Source organism: Pecten maximus, chromosome 12, assembly GCF_902652985.1.
Source record: "Pecten maximus chromosome 12, xPecMax1.1, whole genome shotgun sequence".
NCBI classification, from domain to species: domain Eukaryota; kingdom Metazoa; phylum Mollusca; class Bivalvia; order Pectinida; family Pectinidae; genus Pecten; species Pecten maximus.
This window is the reverse complement of record NC_047026.1, coordinates 2,087,417-2,107,981: the sequence shown is the minus strand read 5'-3', so window position 1 is coordinate 2,107,981 and position 20,565 is coordinate 2,087,417. Positions and strand designations below refer to the sequence as shown.

General features: G+C 34.2%; 3 protein-coding genes across 7 annotated transcripts in view; 2 read left to right on the top strand and 1 right to left on the bottom strand.

The window, feature by feature from the left end:
- Window positions 1–3,676, top strand: part of LOC117340109 (ciliary-associated calcium-binding coiled-coil protein 1-like) — a 30,267-nt gene extending 26,591 nt beyond the window's left edge. For all 5 annotated transcript variants that reach the window (XM_033901904.1, XM_033901902.1, XM_033901900.1 and 2 more), the window contains 2 exons: window positions 2,676–2,807; window positions 3,200–3,676. In XM_033901904.1, coding sequence (XP_033757795.1) covers window positions 2,676–2,807; window positions 3,200–3,292 — 225 coding nt within the window. In that variant the 3' untranslated portion in view covers window positions 3,293–3,676. The remainder of the gene's footprint in view (window positions 1–2,675; window positions 2,808–3,199) is intronic.
- Window positions 3,677–3,727: 51 nt separating this feature from the next.
- On the bottom strand, window positions 3,728–12,261 carry LOC117340110 (glutamine amidotransferase-like class 1 domain-containing protein 3A, mitochondrial). The gene is given in 9 exon segments (XM_033901905.1): window positions 3,728–4,408; window positions 5,458–5,614; window positions 8,708–8,803; window positions 9,241–9,281; window positions 9,283–9,361; window positions 10,504–10,529; window positions 10,531–10,615; window positions 11,096–11,148; window positions 12,115–12,261. Coding segments are annotated over 9 exon segments (810 nt in total). The 5' UTR covers window positions 12,247–12,261; the 3' UTR covers window positions 3,728–4,267.
- A 291-nt stretch (window positions 12,262–12,552) lies between these two features.
- On the top strand, window positions 12,553–19,506 carry LOC117340107 (tetratricopeptide repeat protein 1-like). The gene is made up of 5 exons (XM_033901898.1): window positions 12,553–13,355; window positions 15,072–15,245; window positions 16,620–16,805; window positions 18,626–18,680; window positions 19,167–19,506. The coding sequence occupies exons 1-5, from the start codon at window positions 12,654–12,656 to the stop codon at window positions 19,292–19,294; spliced, it is 1,245 nt and encodes a 414-aa protein (XP_033757789.1). The 5' UTR covers window positions 12,553–12,653; the 3' UTR covers window positions 19,295–19,506.
- The last annotated feature ends 1,059 nt before the right edge of the window (window positions 19,507–20,565 follow it).

The window sequence follows — 20,565 nt, the reverse complement described above, 5'->3', positions numbered from 1 at the left end:
AAACTCGTATATACGAGAAATAATCTCGTTATTACGAGAAATAAACTCGTATATACGAGAAATAAACTCGTATATACGAGAAATAATCTCGTTATTACGAGAAATAATCTCGTATATACGAGAAATAAACTCGTTATTACGAGAAATAAACTCGTATATACGAGAAATAATATCGTTATTACGAGAAATAAACTCGTATATACGAGAAAGAAACTCGTATATACGAGAAATAATCTCGTTATTACGAGAAATAATCTCGTATATACGAGAAATAAACTCGTTATTACGAGAAATAAACTCGTATATACGAGAAATAAACTCGTATATACGAGAAATAATATCGTTATTACGAGAAATAAACTCGTATATACGAGAAAGAAACTCGTATATACGAGATTTTTTATTTATTTTTTAATGATACCAACTAAGTTTATTTTTTTCATTGGTCCTATTCGGCTTCCGTAAGTACCTGTACCAGTAATTAATTGTAATCTTTTACTGTTATCAGTGTTATACACATATCGTTTTGACATTTATCCTTTTTAAGTGGGATTTCAGATTATGTATATAAATAATCATATAAATCTGGCAGATAACAAGCTTGCCAAAAACATAACCTTAAAGTCCCTAGTATAAACCATTAATTACACATGTGTACACACGAAGCACAGATTTGTACAAATATACCCAGTTAGTTAAAAATCGGTGATTGACATTCGTCAACAGAAAATGATATAATCTTCATGTTGATCAAACAATCAATATTTCAGTGTTGGTGTCTTTGTTTTGTTGGTTCAAAATGAGTGTCAGTCTAATGTTACTAATATATCAGACACAGAAACTAATTTTAGAAGTTCGTTAGATGTGATCATAACCTTGTACTAACAATTTCTCAGCCTTTAACCCTTTCAACCCTAAGAAACTTTAGTGGACTCTACCTTTCTTTCATAATTTGAAGTCCGATATGGTCAGTAGGGGTGAAAGGGTTAACTTTTCAACTTTACCCCATGTTTGTTATTAGAATGACATTATGCCATGTCTGTTATCCGTCCAGCGTCAACTTTTCTCTGGTTAAACAACTTCTCAATAACTGAGAGGCCCAGAGACCTGCTATTAGGCCTAAAGCATATGCTGGGATGAAGGGCAACCAAATTTGTTAAATGAATGACCTTGGCCAACATTCAAGTTCATTTGGGTCAAATATGCCAAAATCTTTTAAACAAATTCTTCTGAAAAACCAAGAGGCCAAGTGACCATTGAATTATTGAGTCTGTACCATGCTAGGTCAACAGGCCATAAAGTTTGTTCAAAAGAATGACCTTGACTCACACTCAAGGTCACTGGGTCAAATATGCTAAGATTTTTAAATGACTTCTTGATAACCAAGAAGCCTAGGGAACAAGTAGTATTCTGGAATGAAGGGCTACAAAATTAATTGAAATGAACACACTTCACCTACTCTTATAGTTGAATTAAGTGGTTATCAGATTAGTCTCTGCATAAATGACCTAAAAAGGTAGATCAATTTCAAATTTGTATAAGAAACAGATGAATGACACAAGCCCATTGGGCCTCTTGTTTACGAAAATTTTATCTACCCTGGTGATTACTTTGACCACCTTAAATTTAAAAGCAAATTAGTAGACTTAATTGTTCTGGAAATAAAGGTTTCTCACCATTTGAGGATTGGTTAAAATGTTTAAATATAAAAAGTAAATTTTACTGTTTGGATAAATTTTAGTTCACTCAGACTTCAGTATATAACGTACATAATGGAATATACATTTTACATGAGAGTAAAATATCGATATTCTGTCATACTATTGAAAAATATTTTATATTCAACAGGAAACCATTCAATGTCATCTGTATTACTGTATGTTCTAATTAAATATTCTAACAAATAATCTCACATATATAATTATACATGTATTGTGTATTCAACATAAGACGTTAATGATATGCTAATTCTGGTGACTAATAAAAGGATTTACTATAAGGATTTAATATATATGTGTAATCCTTAAGCTTGACATTGTGGATTAGAAGGAATTAATACAACTGTTTATTTAGTATAAAACCTAATCTATATTACACAGTTGGAACTGTACAAAGCAGAGATTTTGTTACAAAAAATAATTGTGTACTAACAAATTATACGGTTGAAGATTAACAATGATTATCAACAGCATTGTAGAGACTACTACCTGTCCTCTTACAAAGTATATATGGTTCAGAACCAGGGATTTCTCTACAATAGAAACAGGGTCCATTAAAAGGACCCATTCCCCTGAAAAATTCTTGTGAAAATTCCCAATTTGCCACAGAAAAATTCCCAATTATGAAGTCACTTTTGAATGATTAAGTAAGTTTTATCTACAAAGACCTATACTAAGGTACTTTTGAAAAATAAAACACAGCTATAGATAACAAAATGAAATCAAAAATAATATAAAGTCAATATTCATCAAAGAAAAACTGAAATTTGTATGAATTTCACTATTTTTTATTTTTTCCCAATGTCACATTTTGTCACGTAGAAATTCCCAATTTAATGGACCCTGGACCCAGTTGAAAAATTGTAGGAAAATCCCTGAGAACTCCGGAACCAGGGTTGGTAAAGACTCGTTAAAAGAGATGCTCTTATTTGACAGAACTTTATTTCATACTTGAAGGTGGAAGAGGAAGACAAAGCCAAGGAGGAGCTAGATGCGAAATTAGACACAGACATTTTCTCCGAGCTCACGGTAGATGATGTACGAGAGGTGATAGAGAGTGTCGCTAAGGGCCTGCTAGATCCACTTCAGGTATATATCAAAGAATTCTTCGGGCAATAAGCCCATGCCTTGTAATAAGGCCACCCATATAGCATATAAAATGCTAAAAATGTCATTAAATTGCTTGCAATAATGTCAATCCTTTAAGTTTTAATTGAACATTATGAACTTGGGGGAAATTTCATTATTGCTGGCTGTCAATATTAAAAACTTGCGTGCAAATTAGCACCAAGTTTTGTGATGGTTTTATTCAAATTGGATGAGAATCATAATAAATTGATTACCATAATAAATTTCATGAATATTTATCATAATCATAGTATCAAAACTTCTCAAAATTTCTTAGAAAAAAAAAGCGAAAAAAAAAATATTTAAAATTTTGGTAATGCAAAACATAACCAAATCACTTATTGTCATTTCAGAGTGAAATTGCAGCAAAACTTCGAGAAAAGGAAAATATTCTTATCAGCAGAATCAACAAAGTACATAAAGTAGCTGAAGAAGGTTCACCGTGAAACCGACATTTTTTGTTTTTTGTTGATAAAACACTTTACTTTTTTAACTTGTATCGACAGTGACAAGTGTCAAAAATGCAAAAAGGAAGTTCAAGTTTGTAGGCCAGAATGGTGCAATCCACAAGATGGACTGTTCAAAGGCTAAATGTACGGATTCTGGTTCCAAAGTGCAGTGGATATAGTTGTACAGTTTCATGAACGGTATAAGAATGTTGCGACATACTTAAAAAAAACTTTATAAATTGTGATATAAATGTTGTACAACATGTGTTTGTATGCGATTATTTTACATTTACTGATTAACATTGTAACAATGTATTTAATAAGATGATAAATGTTGACATTAATATATTTATTGTATGAAATAAATTCTTGTACATTTTATAGAAAGGCTTTGTTTTTTAATATGTTAGACATAAATACAAAACAATAGACAATTTTCCACCACAGGTTTATTTAGTAACATCCATTCAGATCTTGCATACTTTTTATGCATCACAATGAAATGTCATTCTATCTTCATACATTTTATGTACCAAGATATGAATACAGGAAAAAAACAAAAAAAATTAAACTGATATCATGTTTGAAGGATGTACAGTGTATATTCTACCTATATCTCCTTGGCCTAATCTCTGATGAATACAAGTCATGATTTCTATAATATATGAAATAACAAGCAAAAATCAGACAATACAACCACCATGTGCATGCATTTGCATTGTCCCACCAACCAACAATTTCTATATAAATTTCTCCAACCATGTCACTTCTGGCTAAAAGGCTGAAAAGTGAGCATGAAAAACCAATGACGGTTTGTTCTTCATCTTGTTTTCGGGACTAAACAAAAAGAATGTATCACACACTGAAGAAAAAGATCTTTGCATCACATGCCAACATCTGGTACAACATCTTGAGGCTGATATTTTATGCCATCATGTTCAATCGTACACTTGTTTTTCGGACATTCCAGTTTTAAATTTTACTTTTTGTATTGGCCAGAGAGAGAACGTTTTCCACCATTTTGCCAATACCATCGAAAATCTCGTGGAGAGCGGTTTCACACATGAAAGCTGGTGTTGTTACAATCTTGTTCTTCTCATCTACATGGAAGTCCTGATCGTAGAGTCAAGGGAATAAAGTCGATTGGTACATGTATACTTAATGATGTACTCTATATCTATATACATAGTACTATTTATATAATTATAGTACAATCATCAAGGGTCCTACAGCCAAATGAAAGTATCTATGAACTTCCTACTCCGTGAAATTTTAAGTTCTGTTACTAACAAACCATTCGGCAAAATTTCTTATTTTTAACATTTTACAAATGTTATACAAAATGTGTACATCTATATGCCGAATTATACTGTAAACATGATTATTTTCGCGGAGGGTTCATTTCATGATTTCAATATGTAAACTATAAGCGTGAGGGTAATTTTCGCGATCTATCCACTTTCGCTTGTAGTTCAAGATTACACAAATTGATATCAAAATAATACACTTGGGGGAAATTTTTGCGAACAGAAGGAGTCTGCATAATTAGCGTAAATTTCCCCCTCACGTAAATTTCAACATTTACAGTAGTATCTGTAAAGTATTTTAACTTGACAGGAATAAGCTTTATAATGCCTGGTAAGTAGGGAAGATGGAAACATATCTTTATCACAGTCCTTTACTGCGGCCAGACTTGAGGTTTACCTACTTTTCAAATGGAACATTTTCATAGAAAAAGCCTGGAAGAACCCCAAATATGAGTACAGACGTCTAAATCTTCTCAAGGATTCCCAAAACCCAACATCAGACCAATGGTTTGGTCCCAATTTTATAATCATTAGAATAACTAGTTGGAAAGTGACCGACAAATTAGTTTAAGTTGCAAAAAAATAAGGTAGACAACTCTTGTGAACGTACAGGTATGATTAGAGTGAAATTTGATTAATTTCAAATGATCTTTTGTTACATTCTGATGTATCCAGAAGGTTTATAGGGCCTAATTATCAAACAGTTACTATAACCGATCTCAACACCAAGATTCACAAATGCTTACTTTGACTGCTTTGACTTTTAGATGTAAACTTTGACCTATTAACACTAATAACATGAATATTCATGAACCATACAGACCAGTTACACTAGAAGGTATATAGCAAGGATACGGTGACGTTTCTCTTGATATGTTTCGATCCCATGGAGTCGATGGCACCGGCTGTCCCTGCGTACGGCCACCGTCCTCCTTCCTCCTCGTTAGATCCTACAGTCACTTCACAACCGGGCACCAGTTTAGCTGCCAGAACTGGTGCAATACAACACAGACTGAAAAATATATACAAAACAGAACACAGGAATAATTAAATTTAAATCACTGTCTCGACTACGGATCAAATCCAGGACCTCTGGCTTACCAGTCTTATGCTCAACTAATCAAGCTTAAAAGAATCCAAGATCTCTGTAGAAAAGCGGTATATTGAGGCCAGTATTACCAGGGTTTTATTTATATACCACAGATTCTAACATGCAGTAGACTCGCAGACAAGTATAGTTTTGTTTGTCTGAAGTTTACATTCTAATCAACAGTGACAGCCATGAGAAGATGCATGGTTTCTTCTCAAAGGCTATTTTTAAATGCAATCTTAAATGTCATAATCTTGACCAGTAGCACCATTCACCAACCAGTCATATTACACTTACAACCCTTTCCCATCCTTACTCCTTATATGATCCATTAAAAGCTCCATTAAAAGCTCCATTAAAATCATTAAAAGCTCCATTAAAATCATTAAAAGCTCCATTAAAAGCTCCATTAAAATCATTAAAAGCTCCATTAAAAATTAAAAACATTAAAAGCACCAACAGAGTGTAGTACTAATCATCACTGGCTTTATGGTGACCATTGGAATTAAGCTTAGTAAAGGGAGACAACCTCAAACTAATTACATACAAATAAATGAAATCCAGGGTAATGCAATTAAAACGAGAAGAAACAGTTCTAAACCATGTTGATCTATAATGTACAACATTCCTAAACCATGTTGATCTATAACGTAATAATTCCTAATCCATGTTGATCTATAACATTCTACATTACTAAACTGTGTTGATCTATAATGTACAACATTCCTAAACCATGTTGATCTATAACGTAATCATTCCTAATCCATGTTGATCTATGACATTCTACATTTAATACTAAACTGTGTTGATCTATAATGTTCTACATTCCTAAACCATGTTGATCTATAACGTAATAATTCCTAATCCATGTTGATCTATAACATTCTACATTACTAAACTGTGTTGATCTATAATGTTCTACATTCCTAATCCATGTTGATCTATAACGGTCTACATTCCTAAACCATGTTGATCTATAACAAGAGATCCCAGAGGGATCTTGGCGCCCACCATTGAATGATCTTTATAGGTTCCATGTCAGATTGATCTTTTCTCTACTTTTCCCTTCCTCTAAGTCTTACTAATCTGTGTAAATTCAGAAACAGCCCTCTAGTACTTTTCAAACAAGGGGAACCTATATATAAAATTTAAGATTTTGCGATAATGGCTGTCTGTTGTTTTCGGATTGGTCCCAAAATGCAACATCAGGGACCAAGGGGAACCTACATATGAAATTTGAGAAAGATCCCTTCAGTACCTTCTGTAAAATAGCGATAACAAACTTCAATTGGACCTAAATACGAAAATTTGAGAAAGATCCCTTCAGTACTTTCTGAGAAATAGCGATAACAAACTTCAATTGTCAAAATCTAAGATGGCTCCTGTCGGCCATGTTGTTTTCTGATAGGTCTCAAAATGTCATATGCATAACTAGGCACCAAGGGGAACCTATATATGAAATTTGAGAAAGATCCCTTCAGTACTTTCTCAGAAATAGCGATAACAAACTTCAATTGTCAAAATCCAAGATGGCTGCCTGTCGGCCATGTTGTTTTCTGATAGGTCTCAAAATGCCATATGCATAACTAGGCACCAAGGGAAACCTACATATGAAATTTGAGAAAGATCCCTTCAGTACTTTCTCAGAAATAGCGATAACAAACTTCAATTGTCAAAATCCAAGATGGCTGCCTGTCGGCCATGTTGTTTTCCGATTGGTCTCAAAATGCAATATGCATAACTAGGCACCAAGGGGAATCTACATATGAAATTTGAGAAAGATCCCTTCAGTACTTTCTGAGAAATAGCGATAACAAACTTCAATTGTCAAAATCCAAGATGGCTGCCTATCGGCCATGTTGTTTTCCGATTAGTCTCAAAATGCAATTTGCATAACTAGGCACCAAGGGGAACCTATATATGAAATTTGAGAAAGATCCCTTCAGTACTTTCTGAGGATTAGCGATAACAAATTTCAACTATCAAAATCCAAGATGGCTGCCTGTCGGCCATGTTGTTTTCCGATTAATCTCAAAATGTAATATGCATAGCTAGGCACCAAGGGGAGCCTACATATGAAATTTGAGAAAGATCCCTTCAGTACTTTCTCAGAAATAGCAATAACAAACTTCAATTATCAAAATCCAAGATGGCTGCCTATCGGCCATGTTGTTTTCCGATTGGTCTCAAAATGCAATATGCATAACTAGGCACCAAGGGGAGCCTTCATATGAAATTTGAGAAAGATCCCTTCAGTACTTTCTCAGAAATAGCGATAACAAACTTCAATTGTCAAAATCCAAGATGGCTGCCTGTCGGCCATGTTGTTTTCCGATTGGTCTCAAAATGCCATATGCATAACTAGGCACCAAGGGGAGCCTACATATGAAATTTGAGAAAGATCTCTTCAGCACTTTCTCAGAAATAGCGATAACAAACTTCAATTGTCAAAATCCAAGATGGCTGCCTGTCGGCCATGTTGTTTTCCGATTGGTCTCAAAATGCAATATGCATAACTAGGCACCAAGGGGAACCCACATATGAAATTTGAGAAAGATCCCTTCAGTACTTTCTGAGGATTAGCGATAACAAGAATTGTTTACGGACGGACGGAGGGACGGAGGGACGGACGGACGGACGACGGACCACGGACGCAGGGCGATTTGAATAGCCCACCATCTGATGATGGTGGGCTAACAATCTACATTACTAAATGTTCTACATTCCTAATCCATATTGATCTATAATGGTCTACATTCCTAAACCATGTTGATCTATAACGGTCTACATTCCTAAACCATGTTGATCTATAACATTCTACATTCCTAAACCATGTTGATCTATAACATTATACATTTCTAAATCCATGTTGATCTATAACATTATACATTTCTAAACAATGTTGATTTATAAAATTCTACATTCCTAAACCGTGTTGATCTATAATGTACTTAATTCCTAAACCATGTTGATCTATAACGGTCTATCCGGGTATCCGAGTGTGCTGTATCTTACCCGATGGGTTTGCTTTCTTTGTGGAAGTCTGTTATCACTCTTTGGACATCCTTCTCAACGGTCATTTTATCAGCTCCATCTGTGGCAAATGTACACCTACAAAATCAACCATAACAACAAAATCAATTACCTACTGTAAAACTCAATCCATGGGTGGGGGTGGGATGAAGTTACGTGATTTTGAGATAGGCAAATCACATAGGTGGGGTTATTTGGTGATTTGTTCCAGAAATACTTCATACCTCATAAAATGATACAGTCCTTTGCATATTCAGAGTAAATTTTCCCCTTGCATAAATTTTGATGTTTATAGATTTCAATCTGTATGAACACTATTGGAGAAGCCGAATCTTTTTACGAGACTGACAGTCTAGTTTACAGAATTGTTCTTCAAAATACAATATAGATTGAATATAACTAAATAAATTAACTTAATAACTGAATTAGTCTATGTCAATTACATTAAAAAAATTTCGTCATATTACCAAATTTCAAACTTCACACAAATGATGATTCTAAAAGGTTAAACTTACAAATTTTTAGCCGCACCAAATCCACCTGGGAAAATGACAGCAGTCAAATTTAGAAGAGTCTAAATTAGACAGAGCGTCAATTTTCCCTCTGGCTATTCTCGCCGACTCCACCAGTACATTTCTGTGGGAGAATAGGTATAAAGTTTAGAAAATATGAACTTCTGCTAACACCAATGAAATCATTTAATTTCAGCATTTCTTTAAAATTCATCATCTTAAGATAAATTTTATTGAAATTGTAAAGTTAGAATCTGTATCTAAGCATCATTTTTCTATTTGAATAAAATTTTCAGCTAGCAGGTTGTTTGTCACTTCACCAAACAAATACCCAGGCAGTGCAACTATAGTACAATGTAGTGTGTTCAGTATTAAAAGTATTGATAACGAACGCTAAGATGTGTAATGAATGTACTTGAGATGTACATAATTTTCTACAAAAGGGCAATTCCCTGCTCAATTTAGAAATCGATTACAATATTTGTAAGGTTGTATTTCTTTTTTTCCTATAATTATTCATTTTTACCAAAATTTTATAAGGAAAAATGGATTTTCTCTGAAATTGTGAAACAGACTATTGTCAAGAATAGTAAGAATTGGAACTCCTTGCTGTTGCAATCAACATTTGATAAATATAGGTTACAAAATGAGTTAGTTATTTCTTAAAATTTACAAAATACATGACCTTTAGCAAGTGTTTTTGTAACTTTAGAAAAATAAATAACGAGTGAAAGAAATACCATTTACAACAACCACGAGTTTGTGTAACATGATTCTACAACAAAGGAAAAGCTAGAAGTATGAAATCTCCCCTGTGTGTTTTGTTTATATCAGTTTGAGGCGTGAGGAAATGACCTGTATAGTGAAATGCCACTAATTAATATGCAAAACTAAAAATTTTTAGAAATCTGTGGAAATAGAATAATTCATTACAAATAAAACAAGTAATTAATGATATGATTATATTCCAAAGCATTAACTTAAATAGAAATTGATATAAAAAATAGTTGTATCAGAAAAACAAGTGCGGATTACTTTCTGTGTGTTATAATATTAGCGACGGTGTGAAACAACCTTTGTGTGTCAGCCAATCAAAATGCCGTGACTCGATCACATGATAAGAAAGTAGTCCCAGTCAAAGTTCACCGAGTCAGCCAATAAAAATACATTTACTGTTTTATTCCACATAGTAATCATTAATTGATGTCTCGTGAGTTAAATATCACCCACCTACTGTAGGTAGAAAATGTGTATACTCTATCATACCTATTGGGTTCCATGGGCTCCCCCTTTAGTATGGTTTACAACATGCATTTGATCAACATCCGGAGCAAACATGGACACCTCTGCTCCTCCACGACTCAAATGGACCAAAGTTCTGAAAAAAAAACATTATTAACATAGTACATGTACATGTATATCTTATTGAAATAGAATCAATATCCATACTGTGTATTCCATCTAGTCTGTACATCTAATAGCTGGTTTCCAGTTAGGACACTAACTTTCAAAGATTTATATTTACAGTAAGTTAAGTAAAAGTTTAGTAAAAATACCAAAAAATAAATCGTTTTTTTTTACAGAAAATAGAATCTAGATCTAGATTAATCAACTAGTTTTCACTACAAATTTTTCTTTTTATTTTGTTATTATTTTTTTTCCATTATGGATTAGACATTCAAAAGTTGGTGTTGGGCTTATTCCCAAATATGCAGAAAAAAGTCAAAAATAGGGGAGTGGGCTTATCCCTGGTAAAATACTGTAGGTAAATTAGCAAAGAAGTTTATTGCTTTGTATTTCATATAAACTAAATTAAGTGGTCTTATATTGTGGAGATGCGACGTATAACAATACTTACGCAGATGCTTCATGAACTTCAGTTCCATCATACACACCACACCCAGACAAAATCTATGAAAGAGATTAAATTTTTATATGTTAATATGATATGATGGTCACCAATCAATTACAATATATTTTGTATTTATTTCTGTACAGGGAATATGTGCCTTGCCAGGCTAAAATTAGATTCTTGAGTTTCAGACGGCCGAACAAATGCTCCAGCTAATGTAGGGTAACATTGTAATTCAAAGAACACTGTCAACAATCTAAGGGAGGTAATCCATCCTGGGTGGTGGCACTAATTTTGACAATCAGGCAATCTCAGCTGACGAGATCCGTTATCTTTTTACACTTCTGATCAACATCATCAACTGAACACATTCAGATCAAACATATTACTTTTAGCAATTTAACCAGCCTGCCACCCGATAACCATCAGCTACAATGGGAGGAACCAAAGTTTTCATTGCAATAATGGAATAAATTTTTAAATAATAATATTGCACAAGATCCTCTACCTTGTAACTGGTATAGGCCCAGAGTGCACTACTATATGAAAACGTAGAATTCTCAGACACCTTGTAACTTCATTTTTTCTTATAACTATGAAGTATTAACAGAGTAAATTAAAAAGGAACTGAGACAACATAGAAAAAATAGGGTCATCAAAAGAAAATTTTATCACGATAGGTTTATAATTACCGCCCAAGTGACTCGTATTGCTAAATTTCGTCTTAACAGGCGTCTGCATTTGGTTAGTATTAATAAAATAAAAATTCTCTTAATCATATATTTTCTATAAATAATAATAAATAACCATATCAAGAAACCTGTGCATAATGTGATTGCAAATTACACATTTACAAACAAACTTAATGACATCACTAATTCAGAATATTTAAGTTCATAGAAAATCAATGGGATCCTTTATTTTTAATCAAGTACCGGTATGCACTTCACCAATTAAACTTCCTGTCTGCAAGGGCATATGAGGACAACACAATTAAACAATTATATGTGATTTGTAGACATTACCACAGCAACTTTGGAACTCATTATTCCAGTAGAATGAAAGTGACACTTCAGAACACTGCTGACAATGCTTGTGTGTTTGGAGAGTAGAGCCTTCCTGATGCTGCACAAAGTCCGAGCCATACCAAACAACATGTGAATACTATAACGAAAGAATCGTCTCCAGTCGGATCTAATATTCATGTTTATATAGCATGAATATATTAAGATAAATACATCCAGTTAATGTAAGAAGTCAAATTACTAAAACTGATATTATTATTTAATTATTATCTTACAAATGATTTGAAATTGATGATGAAATTACTTTTTCATTAAAAAGTTTATCCGGAATTAACACAGCCGGAAAATTACCACCGTGCACACACCTAATTTTAGTTTTATTATAATTCATCTCCGTCAGTCAAATGCTTTGTAAGAATGGTCAGATAATGGTTTGATTATCAAGTCAATATTTGACGTCGAATTTTAGAAACGAAAGTTCTTGTCAGATAACAATCCTTACCAGCTTACTGCTTGTTTGCTGTATGAGGTTGATTTGAATGGTATGTTGTTCCAAATATATTGATTTATATTTATTCACCATCCAGTGTATTGAGATGTCAGATATCGTCGAAGAAGTCGGCACAGTGGTTCGACAAGTGGAGAAGGAGTCTGATGCAAGTGATGACGAATCATTTTCTGACGTTGTCAAAACTGAGGAACAGTTTCACGATTCTTTGGACACGGTAGTTATTTCTGGTGTTCAAGAAACGCACGATAGCAACACACAGAACATCACGATAGCGCACAATGTGGATGAGAAAGAAACAGAGGGAAGGTACGTTGATTTGAGACATTCCAGGACAGATAGGAAATGTGTGCAGGTCGAGGATAATGATGATGTAGAAAAACGTGGCATTCAGGTCACAGACAACAATGATACAGATGACATGGCTGCCAATTTCTCGGATATGAACACGAATGATTCTGTCGAAGTCACTAGTCAAACGCCAGATTCACAAATGCAGAAAAAATCTGATGTATCAAATTGTGCAGATATGAATGAGTTTGATTTTTGTGAAGAACTTTCGAAAGACAATAATGGAAACACAAATAATACAGAAGTGAACTTGGATGAACTTCTTGAAAATGAAGATTCTGAAAGTGAAGAAGATGATAACTATGAATCGGCAGAAGAAGGTGAAGCAAATGAAGAAGAGTTAAAACAACTGGAAGAAAAAATGACAGATGAAGAAAAGGAGGTAATTGAGGTGTTGATGTTTTAATTATATATACATTTTGTAATTGAAAAGCAGCTGCCTACAATGTATCACTGTATATATATATATATATAGCTGACATGGCACAAAATGCCAGTGTGCATATGGGTATGGTGCACTAGTGGGCGTATACAGTCTGTCATTGTCAACTGTCATCCTAGCCCGAATTTCCTTTGGCCCTGACACCATGTCTGGTGTAGGGCCAGAGTGCACTACTATATGAAAACGTAGAATTCTCCGACACTGTTTGGTGTTGCTAAGATTTTGGTGAAAACGCAACAAATTAGATGTGACATAACACCTACCTTACATATTATATGAATGAATGAGATATTTATTTACACCAAAACCCCCATATCAGTGTTGTATTCCGTCCGTGTAGAGACCCTCACTTTACGATTACAACAAATGTTCCCAAAAAACTAAAGACCTTAAAATCATTGGAATGACATACACTACACCGATCTATCAAAGAATTTTTCAAAACTGTTAAAAAATAAAGATTTACTAAAGATATTTAGACAAACTTAACCCCTTAGCAAGCTTTTTTATTTGACCTCTGACCTTTCAACTGGAAATTAAAAAAAGTTATCCCCAGACTTTACCTACCAATAATATAATTTCATGACCTTTGTATGATTAATACTTTTTGAGTTATAGCCGTTTTATACTTTTTAGGTATAATGTCATGGGGGAATTATATATTGGATAATGTGACCTACTTTTAAAAGATTTCTTGAACACCTTCATACTTTGGCCTTTATTGCACACTATAGACATTGGTCATATCTACTTCCGTTTTAGAGATTTAGAGGCCACACATAGCCTTTCCAGAAGAATAATAAGAAAAAGAGGAAACATAAGAAAAACAATAGGTCTTTTCACCATCTGTGAAAAGCCCTAAATAATAATAAACAGAACAAAAACAATAGATCTTTTTGCCATTTGGTGAAAAGCTCTAATAAGATTTCACATGAGTTTGACAATCAAGCCAATTTAATCAGAATTTACAGAGTTATAGCCCTTTGTAGTAATATTGCCATTGACATGATAACGTGAGTAAATATGAATTGATTTTTATCAAACTTGGTATGTAACCGTATATTAAGTAAGATTTTGGATAAGTTCAACAATGGGACCAATTGGATTGTAACTTACAGAGTTATGGCCCTTTGTATTTTTGATATTATATTATGATGCCTCGAGAAGATATGAACGGATTTTCATGAGAATATTGATATGCAGCTTTTTATCAATAATATCTCAGACAATTTTACAATCAGACTGATTCAAGTGAAACTTACAGAGTTATGGCCCTTTGTAATTTTATTGGACTTTGTGAGCATAACAAGGGTAAATATGAATGATTTTAATGAAATTTGGTATACTCTATGCTATATGATATCAATGAGATCTTGAACAATTGCTGAATTGGGAACGATCAGATCGTAATTGTTATGGCCGTTTGCAGTTTAGGTCTAGGGTACCGGTCGATCATGATATTGGCCAAAATATGTAGCAAGATGGGATGAAATTAATTCAAATGAATGGCCTTGGCCTAGCCTGCTTTCATGGTCAAAGGGGTCAAATATCTTCAATCGTAGTTTAAGAAAATTATCTACCCATCTATCAGTATATATATATCTCGGAACTCAGATGACCGAAAAGGCCCATGGGCCTCTTGTATCATTTTAACAGGAGAAGCGGAAAGAAGCACAGTGCTGTAAAGAGGAAGGAAACAAACTTTTTAAGGACCAGATTTTCAAGGAGGCAATACGCTGTTATACTAGAGCCTTGCATATATGTCCCCTGAGCTTTCCAAAAGACAGAGCCATAATGTTTTCCAACAGAGCTGTGTGTAAACTCAAACTGGTAAGTTACTGTTATCTCATAAAGGTCAGATCCATAGCAGGGGTTGACACTAACTTATGCACCTTGATTGACCACTGGGTTGCCAGGTTTTGGAATGAGGCAGCCCATATGCTTCCAAAGGTGATACCCCGTTTGGGGGATTTTGGGGCATTGTCCCTCCAGCCCCTTACCCCAATACTGAAAAAAAATCCAATATTCAAGAAGCAGTTTTCTGCATTCTAGTTCATTCTGAGCATAAAAATATTAGATCTTACACCAAAAGTTTCATGAAAAATAAAAATATTGTAGTAAATGAAGAAAACTTTAGCTGGACTTTATACATTTGACCATGAGATTCCAGGCAGCCCAGGGCTGCTGGGATACAGGCCTCAGACCACAATTATACTTCCGGGTCGTTGTACACGAATGTAGTACATATTGAAATTTCAGGACTGTTGCTAAATATTTTTTCCTGACTTAGCTGTTACAGATATGGACATAATTTTAGCATAGATTTATAGTGCAATATTTAATCTAGTGGCAGAATTTTGTTTTGACACCATTTCCATGTTTGTTTGTGAGGCAGGACATGGGGAGTTATAAGGCTTGAGTAGTAATATTTTGTGATTTTCCGGATTTTCCTACAATATAGTAGGGTGGTTACACTTAAATATAAATATCTTTGTTAAATGCCGGTCATGGGGTACTTTCCAGCTCACTGTATGTTCAGCTTGAATAGTTCTACACGTGATGTAAAAACCAGATTTTTTGCAAACTTCTGAAATATTTTAATTTCGATTTTTCTTTGGTAGAACAAAGAGGGAAATTAATTGTGGTCTGAGGCCTGCATTACTGTTAGTGTCGATCCCTGCATAGCATCTCACACAGATATCCACCTAAAAAAATTCTTTAAGAAGCAATGTTTTGCAGATATCCCCATTCACTCATAACTAGTAAAGAATGATGATATTTTGGGAAGTACCTAATTGTTATGTGCATGCAGTGAAAATGAATTGAAAAATTTCATTATTTTTTTCCAGTTTTTGACATGTGTTAAGCTGTGGATAAGTAATTATGTTAAGCTCCATTTCTCATCAAAGTCAGTGCAGGGACTTACATGTTTTACAAACATGCTCTAGTTCAGAAAAATAATTCTTTCTGAAAACTTGATTTGCATAATAACGTCATATACAAAATTACACAGTACTGTAATTTGTTAATAATTTTGTCTAGGTTTTCTGAGCTTAACTTTGTATTTTTTATTTATTTATTTTTTTTATTTCTTTGTCCTTTAAGAATAAAAAGAATGATTCTATTGTCTGAAGATTTATTCAATCAAGTAAAAATTGTATACATATACATGTACTCAAAACAAAGTATTTATGTAATTTCAAGGACCACAAGGAAGATGCTATCAAGGATTGCACACATGCCCTAAATCTCCACCCACACTACCTTAAGGCCTTGCTGAGGAGAGCCGAACTCTACGAGGGGGAAGATAAACTAGATGAGGCTTTGGTGGACTATCAGAAAGTACTGGAACTTGACCCAGGACAACATTCAGCTCGAGCTGCGTGTATGGTAAATAAACAAATACATCAGAATTTAATTTTATAGAAATATTTGATACCTATTTTGTCGATACAGAGAAAGATGAGGAAAAAAAATTCAGTGGAAAACAACACGTAATTCTGATTTGATTGATAATTCTTGAATAAGGATAAAAAATGCAGGAAGAAACAGTTATGTTTTAGTTGCATTTGACAGAAAAATATATATACATTGGTGCAGTTTAGCATTTTTTTACCAAGACGAAATCCTCTGTTCTCGGACATTCAGAAAACATACATTTAAAAAAAAAAAATGTCTTACCTTAATTAAATATCATTAGAATAATGCCTGTGCTGCAAGACCTCTGCCCTTGTATTACTACCTGTTTAAAGAACCCACCCCTCCATATGTTTACATTGTACTTGTGTAACAAGACCTCTGCCCTTGTATTACTACCTATATAAAGAACCCACCCCTCCATATATTTACATTGTACTTGTGTAACAAGACCTCTGCCCTTGTATTACTACCTATATAAAGAACCCACCCCTCCATATATTTACATTGTACTTGTGTAACAAGACCTCTGCCCTTGTATTACTACCTGTTTAAAGAACCTACCCCTCCATATATTTACATTGTACTTGTGTAACAAGACCTCTCCCTTGTATTACTACCTGTTTAAAGAACCCACCCAACATAAAAGATACCACTTTGAACGACATCTCACCATCCCTCAGTTTTCATTATAAAGTATGACCTGTCAAGAGAGACCACCCTATCAGTAAAGAAAACCTGTCTGCCAATAAGTAAAACCTGTGTAGAGAGACCACTCATTTTGTCTCAAATTGTCTGTAAAGTAATACATGCCTAGAGACCACCCCTATCAGTAAACCATTATGTCAATAAAGAAGAAACTGTTTAGAGGGACCACTCCTTTCTGTCAGTTAATTAAAACCTGTTTAGAGAGACCACACCATCTTTTAATAAAGTAAAATGATCTTGAGAGGCTACTCTTTAAGCCAATAAAGGAAAAACTGTCTAGAGAGACCACTCCTTCTGTCACTAAGGTAAAACTCTCTAGAAAGACCACACCTCTGTCAGTAAAGTAAAAATTTCTAGAGAGTAAAGACCATCTCTCTGTCAATAAAATAAAAACTGTCTAGAGAGACCACCTCTTTTGTCAGTAAAAACTTTCTATTTAGTACCAATTAATATACAGTATTCACCACCCACACATTCATACTGGTTCTCTCCAGAGAGACCACCATTTCTGTCAGTAATTTTGATATAAAGTTAGACCTGTCTTGAAAGGCCACTGTTTCTGTCAACACAGGGAAACTGTATTTTAGAGAAATTACCAGTTTGATTTAGTCTACCTCTTCTGTCTGACAGTAAAAACATGTCTAGCGAGACTAGCCATTAGTAAAATTAAAGTTCTGGTATGATTTTTTATAATCTATTATCTCAAGTAATTACCATACGTGGTAAATCGGGAGACATTCAAAATCATATATTAAGACCTCGGGGATCACTACCTCGATACCACCTCCAAGTATTAATTACAGCAAATCTGGAACATATTAGAATGGATTCAATCAAGAATCATCTGTTATTTTTTTTTTTTTTTTTTTTTATACATTACAAATGTAATGAATAATTTTTATTCATCTTCAAAAGTGAAGAAAGGCCACATTTTTGTGTAGTAGCAGTTTTTGTTTTAAATGAAAAAATCCTTGTTTATTTCATTAATACCGATGTACCTGTTCATTTCATCAATTTATAGATCTATGAAAGACATGCACATTATTTTTCCATTGAATCAGTTTTAATTTTATTATGTGTTTCAGAGGTTACCTGACCAAATCAAGGAAAGAAATGAGAAAATGAAAGAAGAAATGCTAGGTAAGAACTATACCTGGTAATCTAACATTATACAAGATTTTTATGTTGTGTGAGAAATGAACATTACAAAATCTGTATAAAAACATTATCTGCTGTTTTTGTAAAAATTTATGATATTGAAGAAGTGCTCGCATTCATCTAGAGGGAACATCATGTTACTACATCAGTAAAACACTGGACATTTTAGTAACTTGTACTTATACAGCTAGAGGGAGCATCATGTTACTTCATCAATAGACATATTAGTAATTTTTCTGTTCACAAAGACAAAATAAGATAATGAATATTTGTTACCTTGAAACCTTGTAAGTTATGGTCAAAGTCATATCAATGATGAAAAATGCATTCTTCTTGCTTCAAACTTTGTAAAAACTTAAAAATTTAAACTATTAAAAAACCCTTTAAGTCCCTGATTTGTATCATTATAGCACTTGGAGGTTCAAGCTGACATACAGCATTATACTGAATTTGTTCTCTTATCTACAGGTAAACTAAAGGATCTTGGAAACATGATACTTAAACCCTTTGGCTTGTCTACACAGAATTTCCAGCTCAACCAAGACCCAAACACTGGTGGATACTCCGTGAATTTCTCACAGAATGAAAACAAATAATAACATGCATGTATATATATTAGGAAATGAGGACACCACATCAGTTTTATATTGACATGTATCTTATCTTGTATTTCATCTTGTATTTCAAAATGTCCAAATCAACAATCCAGACTGTGTATGTTATCGTGTTAATATCATTGTGGGGTTGATCGTCACCTGTCAATTAATTTATATCTGTAATAAAATCATGATAAAAAAAGTCAAATAAAGTGTTAGATTGGTTAATATTACATGTAGTAAAGATTGATAAAATAAACAGAGATTGGTGAGACCTACAGAGATTGGTGAGACATACAGAGATTGGTGAGACATACAGAGATTGGTGAGACATACGGAGATTGGTGAGGCATATAGAGATTGGTGAGACATACAGAGATTGGTGAGACCTACAGAGATTGGTGAGACCTACAGAGATTGGTGAGACCTACAGAGATTGGCGAGACATACAGAGATTGATGAGACATACAGAGATTGGTGAGACCTACAGACAGAGATTGATGAGATGTACAGTGATTGGTGAGACATACAGAGATTGGTGAGACATACAGAGATTGGTGAGACCTACAGAGATTGGTGAGACCTACAGAGATTGGCGAGACATACAGAGATTGGTGAGACCTCCAGAGATTGGCGAGACATACAGAGATTGGTGAGACCTACAGAGATTGGTGAGACCTACAGAGATTGGCGAGACATACAGAGATTGGTGAGACCTCCAGAGATTGGCGAGACATACAGAGATTGGCGAGACATACAGAGATTGGTAAGACATACAGAGATTGGTGAGACCTACAGAGATTGGTGAGACATGCAGAGATTGGTGAGACATACAGATATTGGTGAGACATACAGAGATTGGTGAGACCTACAGAGATTGGCGAGACATCAGAGATTGGTGAGACATACAGAGATTGGTAAGACATACAGATATTGGTGAGACATACAGAGATTGGTGAGACCTTCAGAGATTGGTGAGACATACAGATATTGGTGAGACATACAGAGATTGGTGAGACCTACAGAGGTTGGTGAGACCTACAGAGATTGGTGAGACCTACAGAGATTGGTGAGACATACAGAGATTGGTGAGACCAACAGATTGGTGAGACCTACAGAGATTGGTGAGATCTACAGAGATTGGTGAGACATACAGAGATTAGTAAGACCTACAGAGATTGGTGAGACATACAGAGATTGGTAAGACCTACAGAGATTGGTGAGACATACAGAGATCGGTGAGACATACAGAGATTGGTGAGACATACAGA